This window comes from Sus scrofa, chromosome 1 (assembly GCF_054392235.1).
Source record: "Sus scrofa isolate SSC_HxYL_T2T_F1_AM1 chromosome 1, Sscrofa_HxYL_maternal_Yorkshire_Landrace_v2.0, whole genome shotgun sequence".
Taxonomy (NCBI): Eukaryota; Metazoa; Chordata; class Mammalia; order Artiodactyla; family Suidae; genus Sus; species Sus scrofa.
In genome coordinates this window covers 130,129,070-130,142,975 of record NC_139383.1, presented here as the reverse complement: position 1 = coordinate 130,142,975, position 13,906 = coordinate 130,129,070, and the positions used below count along the sequence as shown (strand labels likewise).

The 13,906-nt window shown below is 47.6% G+C and overlaps 1 protein-coding gene across 5 annotated transcripts in view; it reads right to left on the bottom strand.

The window, feature by feature from the left end:
• TNFAIP8L3 (TNF alpha induced protein 8 like 3) overlaps positions 1–12,831 on the bottom strand; it is a 42,452-nt gene extending 29,621 nt beyond the window's left edge. For 2 of the 5 annotated variants that reach the window (XM_084970307.1, XM_084970313.1), the window contains exons 1-2: positions 12,560–12,831; positions 9,472–9,611 (exon numbers count right to left, since the gene is read on the bottom strand). Coding sequence is in view for 1 of the 5 variants with exons in the window: in XM_084970312.1 (XP_084826438.1) it covers positions 12,560–12,611 (52 nt within the window). In the remaining 4 variants the exon portion in view is untranslated. The remainder of the gene's footprint in view (positions 1–9,471; positions 9,612–12,559) is intronic. The other 3 variants (XM_021095503.2, XM_084970312.1, XM_013992998.3) reach the window with 2 other exon arrangements.
• Positions 12,832–13,906: the final 1,075 nt, after the last annotated feature.

Below are 13,906 nucleotides of genomic sequence, written 5' to 3'. Positions count from 1 at the left end.
AATCGGAGCTACAGCTGCACCACAGCACCAGCAATGCCAGATCCGAGCTGCGTCTGTGACCTACATGCACCACAGCTCACAGCAACGCCGGATCCTTAACCCACTGAACAAGGCCAGGGATCGAACCCGCAACCTCATGGTTCCTAGTCGGATTTGTTACCCACTGTGCCACAACGAGAACTCCGATATATGCAATTTTAAATAAACAAACAAAAAACTAGGTTAAAAAAACTGTGATAAACGTGAGTCTAGAGGGTGAGCACTTCTATTTCCTACAACCTTCCTGACTGGGCTACCCCTATTTAATGGACTAGCATAAAATAAGGTGGAGATAGGAAAGAAGCAAAGAATATCAGAGCCATGACATCTCTTATTTTCAGCTCCATGATGCATAAGAAATTCTCAATACATTTCTAATTCCTTCAGAAATACATATAATGTTTAATATCAGACAACCTTTCAATAATGAATTTTTTTGAAAAGACAGACCAGGAGTTCCCATTGTGGCTCAGTGGTTAACGAATCCAACTAGGAACCATGAGGTTTCGGGTTCGATCCCTGGCCTTGCTCAGTGGGTTCAGGATCCGGCATTGCCGTGAGCTGTGGTGTAGGTCGCAGATGTGGCTCAGATCCCACGTTGCTGTGGCTGTGGCGTAGGCTGGTGGCTACAGCTCCAATTAGACCCCCAGCCTGGGAACCTCCATATGCCGCAGGTGCAGCCCTAGAAAAAGGCAAAAAAAAAAAAAGAAAGAAAGAAAAGACAGACCACACTTGGGAGTGGCAGACCAATACTTCCTTAAAGCTAATACCCTGTAATAATTTTAAATGCCTCCTCTTTTTTTTGGATTGCGAGAATAATAAAGACACAAAATCAATGTGTAGATGAACAAGTGGAAAGTGAAAGCCATTCATGTTTGGGATGGGGGTCACTGGTGCCAGCTGCACATGCTGCTAGTAAGCGAGCGTCAGCAAGGCCACAGTCTAGAGCTAAATGGCTGAGCCAACAGGCTCATTCTGCAGGTCCATGTGGCCTGTGAGACTCTGGTGCCCTTGGCTTCAAATCTATAAGCTCCTTATCTTCCCTGACTATTTACACTTCCTCATCCTGGCATGAGGACCCCTGAGGCCCAGGCTGGGTGGGCTCAGAGGGAAGGGTGTTGATGGGACACCACAGAGAGGACAGAGCCAGGGCCAGGGCAATGCGTGAGTAGGAAGAGGACTGAGGAGGGAAGCCTGGAGTTGCTCCCACCAGTGGGCCAGCTGGGGGCCAGGAGAAGCACCCATGGAGGGCTGGTCTGAGGGGGCAGAGGATCTGGGGAATGAAGGAAAGAACGAGTTTTAAGGAAAAAAGATCGGGACCTGGGACAAAACTGCAAGAACATCAGAAGGATGAGCAGTGGACAAGGCCACTGGATCTCATTTATTGTTTTACAGTAACAATACATACTGCTGAAAGTTAGACATACCCACTGAGGAGAAAATTGCAAGGAGAGTACATAGAAGGCAATTAAAATCACGTGTAAACTCATCCTATAGCATTGTTAATTCTGCTCCAGCATTAAAAAAAAAGAGTTCATGTGTGTGATTGAGGGATCAAGTTTCCCCCCCTTCTCTATTAAAAAAAAGAGTGTCTATATGTATGTTATAGGGGTGTATGTGTATGTATATATAAATGTATATGCATATATGTATATTACATAATTGGGATCACAGATTACTAGGCTTTCTTTATACATTATAATGCAAACACTTGTATCATTATATGTTTTTCAAATTAATTTTTCTTAACAGCTGAATAATATTCCACTGTGCAGAGGTATCGTTATGCGTCAAATCACTCAATAACTATTTGATTGGGTATTTAATTGTCTAAGTTGGATATTTGGGTTTGTTTCTGCCCCCTTTTGGGGGAAACACATTTATTTATTTATTTATTTATTTATTTATTTATTTATTTATGGCCATGCCTGCAGCATGCAGCGGTTCTCAGGCCAGGGATCAAACCCACACCACAGCAGTGACTCACACCCCAGCAGTAACCCAAGCCACAGCAGTGACAATGCCAGATCCCAAACCTCCTGACCCACGAGGGGAGTCCTGGGAAAAGCTTTTTTTTCTTTTTATGCCCACACCTGCAGCATATGGAAGTTCCCGTGCTAGGGGTAGAATCAGATTTGTAGCTGCCAAGCCTACGCCAGAGCCACAGCAAAATAGGATCCAAACCCACTTCTGCGACCCACACCACAGCTTGTGGCAATGCAGAATCCGTAACCCACTGAGTGAGGCCAGGGATTGAACCCGTATCCTCACAGACATTATGTCAGGTTCTTAACCCACTGAGCCATAACAGGAACTTCTGGGAACAGCTTTAAACAGTAAAATCCACTACTTACTTTGTGATTGGGGGTAATCTGATATCTCTGAGTCTGTTTCTTCATCTGAAAATTATGAATAATAATACTGCTTTGTCCATGTCCTGGTTTTGCTATGCAATCACATATGTAGGATATTTCATTGTTCTTAATGACTTCACAGTTTAACTCTAAATGACGTGGTCGCTGTCGAGACCACCTGAAGAGTAGAAAGAAGGTGACAGAAAGGTAACAGTCTGGGTGTGACTGTGCTGAGTTGAGGTGTTTCTGGACAGTGAGGAGGTGAAGTCTAAAGGACCTTGAAAGGCAGGATTCTTGTTCTGGAGAGAGGAAGGGGTTAAACCACAGCCTTGGGGGATGCTAGCTTCATGCTATAAAAATCAGTGGTCTTTTCCAGATGAAAGTGTACTGTCAGAAAAGAACAAGGCCAAGAACTTGGCCTTAGGAGACACAGGTAGGGAAAACGTATTAATGAGGGATGTGGGAGGTGACCTGAGGAAGGCTGCTGGGAAACCAGGATTATGTACAGTCAGAGAAATCAAAAAGAAAAAAAGGTCAAGAAACTTCAGGTTTGATTCCTCAGATACTGCTCTGGGCGCTCTAAAAGTTGATTCAGTATTATCTTAGCTCTACCTGCTTCATTTGACTGAGATCAGATCACTGAATTCTAAATCCCAGGGGTAAGCGAGGCTAACACAGATGAACAAATTCCCCCATTTCCTTACAAAAATAAAAAGTCAATCTAAACAAAGATTGAACACATAATTGGGGATCTAGAAGCCAATAAATCTATTCCTGAAGCTGAAAGCTATTGAACTCAAAGTAAATTAACCTTTGCAGTTGTCACTGAGTATCTGTAAAACCTACCAAATTCCTCTGGGGTATTAAAAAATGTACAGATCTTCGGAGGGCTCTGCGTAGGGCTCTCCTGACTGGGAAGGTGGGCCAGGCACAGGGAAGGGCCTGGTGCGGGCCTGTGGTGTCTGACCTCTGGGCAGCTGTGCCAGGAGGGAGAAAGCTCAGGAGGAAAAGGGGTCGGAGGCAGCAAGAACACACTGGATGGTGTTGGAAGGAAATCCAGCAGGAGGTCCTTTAGATATCCCCAAACCCAGAATAACTCGGATCCTTTTTAAAAATTACATATGTTTTTGGGGAACAATAGAGGAGCCAGAGGGTCTGGCTCCAATTCTGATTCGGATGCTGCCTGGTGGTGTCCAATGTTTTTAGAGTCCACAAGTAAACATTTCAGGAGGGGGATTCTTATTCTCTTATAAATCCCCCTCCCTCCCTAAATAAAGCCCTCTGCATCTTTTCAGGATTGCTTTTGGACTGCACTCTTTCTTTGAGAAAAGCACATCTAAGTCTAAGGGCTTGATCTACTTTTCTTCTTTGTCCTGCTTTCATATATTCTAGCTTGCATTCCTTTGGTTGGAAAATAACGTTACTAAAAAGCAGTAAGTAAGAGCCAGTGCCAGAAACCCCAACCCATCTCGTCGAGCTCAGAATCTCAAGTGCTGCAGTCACCGTGCTGCAGTCTCATCTTTGAGTTTTCTCTCGCCCTTGAATCTAACTGGTCACCATGTCCTGGGGATTCTGTATTTGAAATGAACTTAAATGCTGGAGTGGGTGGAGGGGGGGAACTGCCTTAGGACCCAGCTTAAGTACACTCTGATAGAAGGAACATTTGTTTGTCTTCAGCAGCTCTCTTGACCCTGCTTTTCAGTCCTTCTCTCCTCTTGGTGTTGCCACATTCACCACCCACCAGGTCTCTAGGACCCTAAACATGCATGTGACTGCAGGATCCTTCCAGAACCTTCTTTCCCTGACAGCTACTTTGTGCTGCTCTCCTCATCTTCCCTCCCAAACCACCCTCACCAGCCCCTCAAATGGAGCCCATGACAGCCCATCCTTGTACATGTGTTATCGGGCTAATGCAGGTAATGTCTGCAGCTGAAAACAGAGCCTTCTGGAGATGTAATGTCCTAACCTACCAGAAGGAGCCTAATGAAGGAACCTAAGGGTCAGAGGGCCCTGTGGGAGCTGGTGGGGGATGTAAAGGAGTGTGTGGCATCCATCCATCTAATTACACAGTCTGCCTGGTACAAGAGCACCATTTTTGGAGTTAGTCTGGCTTCATATCCCCTGACAAGCTGTAAATCCCCGAGCAAGTTACTTAACCTCTCTGTGCCTGGTCTATAAAATGGGGCTATTTATAGTACCTGGTCCAGAAGACCTGTATAAGACTTAAGTATCATATAAACAGTTAACCCAGCCTCAAATACCTGTGCTTAATTAATATAAATACATAAATAAGTAAAAATTCAAAACAGCACTATTATTTTACATTCAGTACTATCCCTCTGGGGCAGGACCATCCTCATAATTTCTCTTGTTTGATATTTGCCACAACTTCTTCAGCCTACTTTCTCTACCCTGTAACCCAAACCCCAATCTTCTTTCCCTGCCTTTCTTAGTATTATTCCAAGGAAACCAAGGGACCAGATCAAACGTGGTAGGAAAGAGATGCTGCAGAGGAAAGAGATGCCCTGCAGGAACCCCCATCACTCCCCACCCATATTCTTCTCTGAAAATGTGTGTACTTTCCCAGCATAACCCCCAGGCCCCACCTGGGGGTACCCACCAGAACAACCCTTTACAGACTTTCCTCCTGCACGGGAAACCGGATGCCTCAACTGTAAAAATATCAAGTGAGAGTCTTCATAAAGCTTCGTATCACCAAAATGTTTCCTTTCAGGGCTAGAAAAGTTTCCCAGAAAGCATATTTTACTTTCAAGAAGACAACCTAGAAGCTAGCGGCTGCTCTTGTGGTTTTTCAACTGTTTAAACCAGTATTGGACACCATCGAAGTGTCTTTTTCCTTTTTTCCTTTTTTTTCCTGGAGAACTGAATTACAAAATACTGGTTTCTATTAGGGTGTGTCTAGCACTTTCTGTGCTGCCAAGCCTTCCATTTTTATCGTCTGCACACTAGATTTTCCATGAGCAGGCTCAAATTTATTCCCAGGCAATGATGTTTAGGAAACCCAATATGAATGTGAAGACTGTTCTGAAGTAATTTCAGAATCTGTGCCATGCAGTTGCCAAAAAGACCATTTCTGATGTTTAAAAAAAAAAAGTATGTTTTTTGGGTATGTCTTAATACATGTGAGGGGAAAAGTATATTCACTTTCCTTATATGTTTTCTTGGATTGGGTTATCAAAGGAAACTTATTTTTAAAATTTGTCTTGTCTATCCTTTATTTCCATACTTGTACAGAATACAGTATAAACACCCACCTACAAAGGCATTTTACAGAAAAAAGAGTTGGAAGCCAAATGACTGAAAAACAAAACAAAATGATGTATATGGTGTCTTTATAGAAATTTACATGTGAATTCGAACAGGAGCCAATGATAACTTGGGGGAAAACGAACCAGTTAGAGAAAAGTGCTAATACAAAGTGTGACTATAATTCAGTTTTGCTGACAAATAAAAAAGCAGGTGCCATATATTTTAAGAGAAAACAACGTAGGAGATAGAGCTTTATATTTACATATTCATACACATTCTCCCTCCATTTCCAGAAACTTACATGTTGGCCACAACCACCACAACACTCAGTTTACATTTTGAGTATGTCCACCCTCTTCTCTCTCTATCATTCTGAGGGAGCCCCGCTAGGTCAGGCCAGGCCAGGCTTCTTACAGGCTCCTGTCCTTGCCACCTTCTCTGTTTCCTCTGGGTCTTTTTCTCCCTCATCTAAATCCTTCACCCCTTCAAGGCTCTCCTCCAGGCCCATCTCCTCTCAGAAGCCTTCCAGCCAGAACACCAAACCACAACACCCTGTGCTCCAAATCCTACCCTGTTTACTGCTGATGCCTCCTAGTCTTGCAATTCAGTTTTGGGTGGGTGTTTTGTCTTCCTAACATGGCTGCAAGCCTCTTGAGAGCAGGATCACATCTAATTCCATTTCTGTTTGCTACCACAGCACTCCAAAAACAGGTGACCAGTCAATATCTATTGGATTGCATGGACTGAACAGCTGGGTATAGATCTTTGAGGTCTAGAATGGCTGCTTTCATCTGGCAAGTTAAACTGTCCTCATGAGGTCTAAATAGAGTTTATAGCTTAACAACTATCCCCTGAACTCTGCCACTAGATAGGGCTGTCATCCCTCATGAAACATTCCTGAAGAACTTTGGAAGCCACCTGCGGTGGATGCTGTGGTGTTCTGCCCAGGTTCCCCTTCCTGGACCAGGCACTCCACCAGCTGCTGGGAATGCTGCCTGCAGATAGCTCTCAGCTGAAGGGACTAGCTTTGCCCAAGATGCAGGGAGGGCCTGAATCTAATGACTGATCATGATTTTAGGAGATATAAAGGCCAGACCCCTCACCCCAACTCATTTCTGAAGGGTTTTCCAGCTCCAGAGGTTGAGGCTATTGCTGGGTATGCACTGAAGCCCAGCTTCTTGTTCTGCTTTGTCTGGTATGTCTCTCCTCCCAATTATTTTCTCCATATATTTATCCCAGGAGCATCCCCAAATAAACACACTGCATGCTAACCTCCACCTCACAGTCTGCTTCCTGGAGAACCAACCCACAACATCTCCCATCCATCCATCTATTTAGCCAGCCAGCCAGCAGCATACTACTGTCTTTAGGGCACACAGATGGTATTGGCGGGAGGTGAAAAAGACCTAAGCTTTGCCCTTAGGGAGCTAAGGCCAGTATAAAAAATGAGACATGTACACAATGGAAAGATGCTGGTGTCAAGAGAGAACATATAGGAGTTCTTCTTGTGGCTTAATGGGTTATGAACCTGACTAGTATCCATGAGGATGCAGGTTTGATCTCTGGCCTCACTCAGTGGGTTAAGAATCTGGCATTGTCATGAGCTGTGGTATAGGTTGCAGATGTGGCTTGGAGCATGCTTTGCTGTGCCTGTGGTGTAGGTTACCAGCTGCAGCTCCAGTTTGATCCCTAGCCTGGGAACTTCCATATGCCGCAGGTGTGGCCTTAAAAAGCAAAAAAAAAAAAAAAAGAGGGAGAGAGGGAACATTTAAACAGAGACCTGGCCAAGGTATAATCCCAGGGCAAGAGGGTCAGAGTCTGCACTGGCTTAAGTTCTGGCCCTAGATATATGTGTCCTATCTCCCCATCTGATCCCAAGCCCTGGGGGACAGGATGGACTGTGTCTATATCTCTCTTTGCATTCCCCGTACTTCCCAACACAGAGTCCCAGACAGTGCAAGAAATCTTAAAACACTGAAGCAAAACTAAACACTGGAAGAAAGTGTTGGCAGTTCTAGTTTATAGCACACACAGGTTTCTGGCTCCCTGTCTGGCCTTTTAGTGCAGAGTCCTCAGGAGGCTTCTCAAAATGCTCATTCATCCATTATGCGCTTAAAATCTTGGGAATGTGAAAGCACATGGTCCAGACCCTCCAAGCAGCTATGGCCCACTGTATGGATAAGGCAGAGGCCCCTGAAAAGGTCCACAAGCAAGAACAAGACCTGGGGCTATGAGTAATCATCCCCAGGTGGTCCCTGAGCTTGGTCAGCCAGTCCATCAACTCTCAATCTGTCAGTCAGCCAAGGTTACTGAGCAGCCTCCACAAATTACCTAAAAGGAGAATCAATAAATTTCAGAACTTCAAGATCCCTGGAAACCAATGCCCCAGCATGATTTACAATCTACAAGGGAAAAGCACCTTGAAGCAAAATTTATGTGATCACTAAGTTTCTGATGGAAAGAGAGGAAGCACTGGTGGGGTGGGAAAACCTATCTCCTGCATTTCCCTGACTCAGCCCAACTCAACACACCAGTCTCCTTCCACTCTCTCTCTCCTTTTACTGCTTTTGTACAATCTGTCACCAGCTTCTGTTGTTTGTTTCTCTGGAATGGCACTTGCATCCTTCCTCTTCTGCCTCACTTAGTGCTACCACCCCCTTGGATATTGTGGCCTCACCCTGGTAGCTGAGGCTCCAAGCCCAGGCCATCCCTGCACTTTACATCTGTCCTGCTGGATGGATGTGGCTTCTGAAAACCCACCTCTCAGTGGATCACGTCTCCACTCTACTATCAGCTCAATGGGGGCTCCCTTGGCACCATCAGAACCAAGTTATTAAGACCTCCTCTACTAAGCGGCCCTCCCCACATCATCTAACTTTATTACCCAGTACTCCCTAGTTGCGCCCTCCACTCCAGTCGCCTCCCTGTTTATTTATGCCTTTGCTCAAGTGGTGTCTGACTTCTGTAATGCCTTTTCTCCTCTTGGCCACCAACTGAATCCTTCCCACTCCTTGCCACTTTGTCCACATGGACCAAGCTTAGCACCTAGGAGATGGAAAGGACAGGAAGGGCAAAGTCAAGGGCCTGCTGTTTTCCCACTTCTTTTATTATCTTGAAGTTCCCCTCCCATTTCCTGACTCCATCACATGGAAATGCTTTTCTGTAGCACCTATGCAGCCTCAGGGACACCCCATCAGCTTGACTGCTCCAGACCATTTCCCTCCAATGGAAGGATCTTGTCTGCCTTCAGCTGGATGTATTATCTCAGTCTCATAAGACAGAAAGGGGAAAAGCTGTCACCGCTAATGTTGAGTTGCTTGTTGCTTCTTAGGAAAGATTCAATTATTGCCGAGTTAATATACTAAGCTCTGGGATCCCTGAGAGATGGATGGTGGGTTTGTCAAAGGAGAGACTGCCAAGCTGGGTCTCTGGAAAGGATCCAGTGTTTCATAAATCCTCTCTCCTTTTTTCTAAACATAGAAAGAACCATAAAACAACAGAAAGGCAGAGGAGAACTGCAGGCAGCAGGATGATATAGCAGCACCATCCTGTGCTTCACGAAAAACAGAGAATGCAGATTAAGACAAATCTCATCCTTCCTCCTTTACCTCCCTATGCAGGGTATTGCTCGATGAGAAAGCTGCGCAGCAGATACTGGGGAGATCTTTGGAAAAGTCTCCCGAAAGGGCTACAGTAAAGAGTATGCGGTGCTCAGAGATTTCCTCATTCCTCTGTCAATTTCTGACTGGGAAGGCTACCAGATGGGCAAAAATGGAGGGGAGAACAGTGAGTGCCTCCCCTTTGTTACCTTGAAGGGAAAAGGTGCACCAGTATGTGGGAGGGGATTAACCTCTCTTCTTCTATTGGAGTGGCTTGAAAGTGGCTAATCTCCAGGTTAGTAGGCCGGCTGGGTAAGGGATCTTCTACTTTGGGCAACTTTCCCTAGAGCTGGAAGAAAAGGATGGTGAAAGCCTTAGTTTCGAATGTTCCCATCTTTATGCCTTGATGTCAAAGATGATGGGGATGAGAAGAGGTAACTTTAAAAAATGAAACAAGCAAACACATTTGTGCACACATGCACGCGCGTATTCCCCCCCACCCCCCACCCCGGCCCCCAGAGAGAGAAAGAGGGAGTGAAAAGGAGAAAATTCAAAATAAATCTCCTTAGGCAGTTAAATTAATGTGATAGTAATGACAATAAAACTAATTGTTTTACATATGCCTAGTGACTGATGTTTTACAAAGCCCTGGGGAACATTATTTAGGAGTATTCTTACAGCAAATAATCCAATCAGGTGATAATAAAAATAGCAGCTATCATTTATCGAATGATTACCAGGAGGAACACTGAACACTTTTTATGAGTTATTTAATCTTTACACCACCCCCACCCCTACCTTGTGGTGGTGTTATCTCCATTTTTATTTTAGGGGAGGAAGCTGAGGTTTACAGAGTTTAAGTTATTTAGCCATCAGATAGAGATCGAGACCCAGGTCTTTCTGATTCCAGAGTCCAGGCTCTGGACCTTAAATAAGGTCTGTTTTATGACAGGGCTTTTCCACAAGTTCAGGTAAGGGGAGGGCACTGAGAGGGAAGCAGCCCTTCATTTCAAATCCCTGTGAGGTAGGTACACACACAGACACACACATGGATACTCCCAGAAGTCCCACTTTCTCTGCGGTCCTCAGTTACAAATCCATCCAGTTTGCACAGATACAATGGGACACTGGTCAACCCATGTGGACAATTTAACCTGTAAATGAAGATGCAACAAGAGTTTCTGTTTGGTAGGATGCAGCCACAGTAAGATGATGAAGTAGCATCTAATTCTGAAGCTTTGTCAAGAAGAATACTTTAAGACTGAAAATAATGAGTGAGACTGAATGCCATGTAGCAGAATAACTTGTGACACTCAAGTAAATGTTCAACTTGTAAGATTCAAGCACACAGAGGAAGAAGAAATGACTATAGAAAACAGTAGGGCACAAACAAATGGTGACCAGTCTCAGAGCTGGCTGCCCTATTCTTCATCAGACCCATCCAACCTCAGTGGTCACATCCACTCCTAGCTGTGCCCAGGTCTTTTGACACAAATGGTCATGAACACCCTGGGATACTCTTTGCTTGCAAATTTGGGGGAGAAGCACCCTGGCCCTTAAGAACTCCTTCCCTTCCCTTTCACCCAAGTACCAACTCTTCTGAGTGTATCCCTCCACTCCCCTTCTCCTCCTCCCCTCCTCTTTGTCAAAGCCTCCTTCTCCTCCTCTCCTTCTCCATCAGGCATAAGAGATGTGAGAGTGGGGCAGGGAGATCATGTTAGTTCCTGGGATTATGAGAGAGTAAAGTGTCAGTGTCAATGTACCACCCCCCTCTTCTTTTGAGCTCTGGAGATATACTTAGATGCACACAAAACACCCACTGCAACTTTTAAATGATGTGAAGAGATCCATAAGCCACCTGTGGAAAAAAAATCTTGGTGCTTCATAGTCACAAAAACATACAGCTTGGCAAAGGGCTTCATGTTTATTATGTCCACACATATCTACACAAAGCAGGTGGCCCTTGCACACACACAGGAATCCTCACACACAGGCATCTTGATGATGCCATCTTTCTTTTCTGCCATCCTCATCCCTTTCCACCCAGCTGAGAGAGGCTGAGGGGTATGATGCAGTAGAAAGGAGTAACTCTGCCCTTTGCTCCTACTCCCTGGCTGAAATTTGCTGGTAAGCCACTTAGGCTTTCTAAACCTCTGTGAAATGGAGATAATAACCACCTGGCTAGGTGCTGTGATGATGAAGGGAAATAATATATGTATGGCTCCTGGCACAGCTCCTGGCACTGTCCTGCCTGATTCCTGAGCCTGCCTTTCCTGCACCCACGCCTGGGCTGATGGTGCCTCCTGTTACTCGGTCCCCACCCTCAGGACGCCGGTCTGACGCTGGGCAGAGTGGGGACTAGTCCAGGACCTTGAGGGTCCCAACTCTCAGGTCTCAGGTCGGCGGGCCAGGGCTAGTTTTCAGGGCCGCACGGGCACCGGGGGAGCCACAGGCACGTGGGAGGGCGATCAGGTCTCCTGCCGGTGGACCGGTGAGCGGGAGGTGTAGAGGATGGAGGTGGGCAGAGCCTGGCGGTAAATCGACCCAAGGCTGTGGGTGGCTTCCTCCTGTTGCTCAGTATCAGGGAGAGGCGGGGGAGGACATTCATTTTTTCCTAAGTAAGCATCCACCCATCGCTTCGATACACTATCGATTGTGAAAAGCTGGCGGCGCCCCTTAAAGGAGAAGCCCGGCCCCCACGAGCCGCCGGGTCTGTGTTCACGGACTCTCTGCGGGGACCTCCTCCGCGTGTGCTGAGCAGAGATGGGCGAACGCTTCTGCACCAGCTCCTCTAGCAGCCTCGGGAACCGCAACCACAAGCTGTGATTTGACTCCTACCCGCCCACCCGCAGGGGCCTTTCCTTCCCGGAGTCTCCTGCCATGCCCTCGGAGCGGGTCACCTGTTCCGCAGCGTCCCTGGCGCCCGGGGTTCGAGGGCCCGGCCAGCGCTCGGAAAGTTATTTCAAAAAGCAGACGTGTTGCAACCCTCGCTGCAGCAAACTACAAGAGGCGGATTTCCCGAACCCCGCCCCACCCCCACCCAGCCCCGGACCCGAGCCCACGGACGGGCTCGTGCAGGGAGGAGGGCCACCCGAAAACGCACCTACTCGCTCCCGCGCCCAAGTGCAATGGAGAGAAAGCCCGAAAGCAGAGCCATCCCAGTCCCGGCCTGGAAGGGATCGGGCTGCTGGTTATCGGCCTCCCGCTTGGTATCTCCGGGAGATACTCGCGATTTCCCGCCCGGCTCCCCTCTTCTTTGCCCTAGCCCTCCCCGCGGGAAGCTGCGACCACTCATACCTGCAGCGGTCCCGGGCTCGCCCTCGCTCTGCTCGCCCGAATCCGAATCCATGCTGCGGGCTGCCAGCTGGGAGTCCACAGCTGCCAGTCCGCGGGGCGCTCGGGCCGGCGTCCTGCTCGGGCTGCCGCGTCTCGCTCGGGCCAGGCAGTGCGCGGCGGCCTCGGCCAGGGGGCGGCTCGGCAGAGACGAGCGCCGCCCGCGCCCGGCTCCCCGCGCTCCCCGGCCGGTGCCTGCGCGCGAGGCGAGCGCGGGGCTGAGGGTGGGGCGCGCTGGGAGAGCGCGGGGAGGAGGGCGGGGAGGCGCGAGCTGGGAGGAGCGGGAGCGTCCGGCGCTCCGGGTGCGCCGGACTGGGGTTAAATACCCGAGGGCGGTGCCGCTCCTCCACCCGCGCCCGGAGTCGGGCGTCTGCACCCCGGGACTGGCAGAGCGCGGCGGGGTCGTGCGAGTCGGCGGGGCGGACCCCTTTCACTTGTGGCCAAGTTTGGAGGTTTCTTAGGTTGAAAAGCGCCTCTACTCAAGTAGGAAAAGGAGAGGTTCAAGTGGGAGTCCTGAGTCCAGGAACTCGAGTTAGAGTCTCCTGCCCTGGTCCTTGGGAGAGTGGCTTAACTTTTCGTGTGTCTGTTTCCTCACTTGGAAAATGGGAGAAATGAGAGTTCCTTTTTGTCCGATATGTTGTAAGAGGAGTATAAAAATAATGCATGTAAGGGGCCGAGAACAAGGCCTGGCACCCCACGAGGAAGTAAACAACGCGCAGCAGGTAATGCTGACGCGGGTGGTTCTCCCCCGCGCGGACATGGACGCGGGAGCAGCAGTTTGGGAAGGCCGCGCGGGAGCTGGTTCTGAGATGGGGAGCCGCTGTCCAAGGCGGGAGCCTGGCCACTTCCAAGCCCTGACCTGAGGGGCAAGAATTGATTTTTAAACCTTTGCTTTGTCTTTAACACAAAGTGCTAAACTCCTCAATATCCCCTTCCTGCATTTTCTTAAAAAAAAAAAATAGAGCGAGAGAAGCATTTGTATATTTATTTAGTAATTCAGAGACTAAATAGGGGGAAAATGCACAGAGCATTAAGACCAGAGGGGTTCTTTTGTTGTTAATTCTCGATTATCCACGCAGTCTTTTGTTCACCCTGAATTATCGGCTCCTCCAACGTTTACATAACCTCAGGCCAGCTCTTCGCCATATAAACTGTGGGCAGGGAATACAAACTCGCTTTATTGACCTGAGCAAAATGAAATTGGGAAGAGAAAAGCCTATGAAAAATCACCATTTAGTGTTTTCTCTTTGCACTCCTTAATCTCTGATGGCCCAGTGAGGAATTTAGATCGAACAATTTCAAAATGTTTTT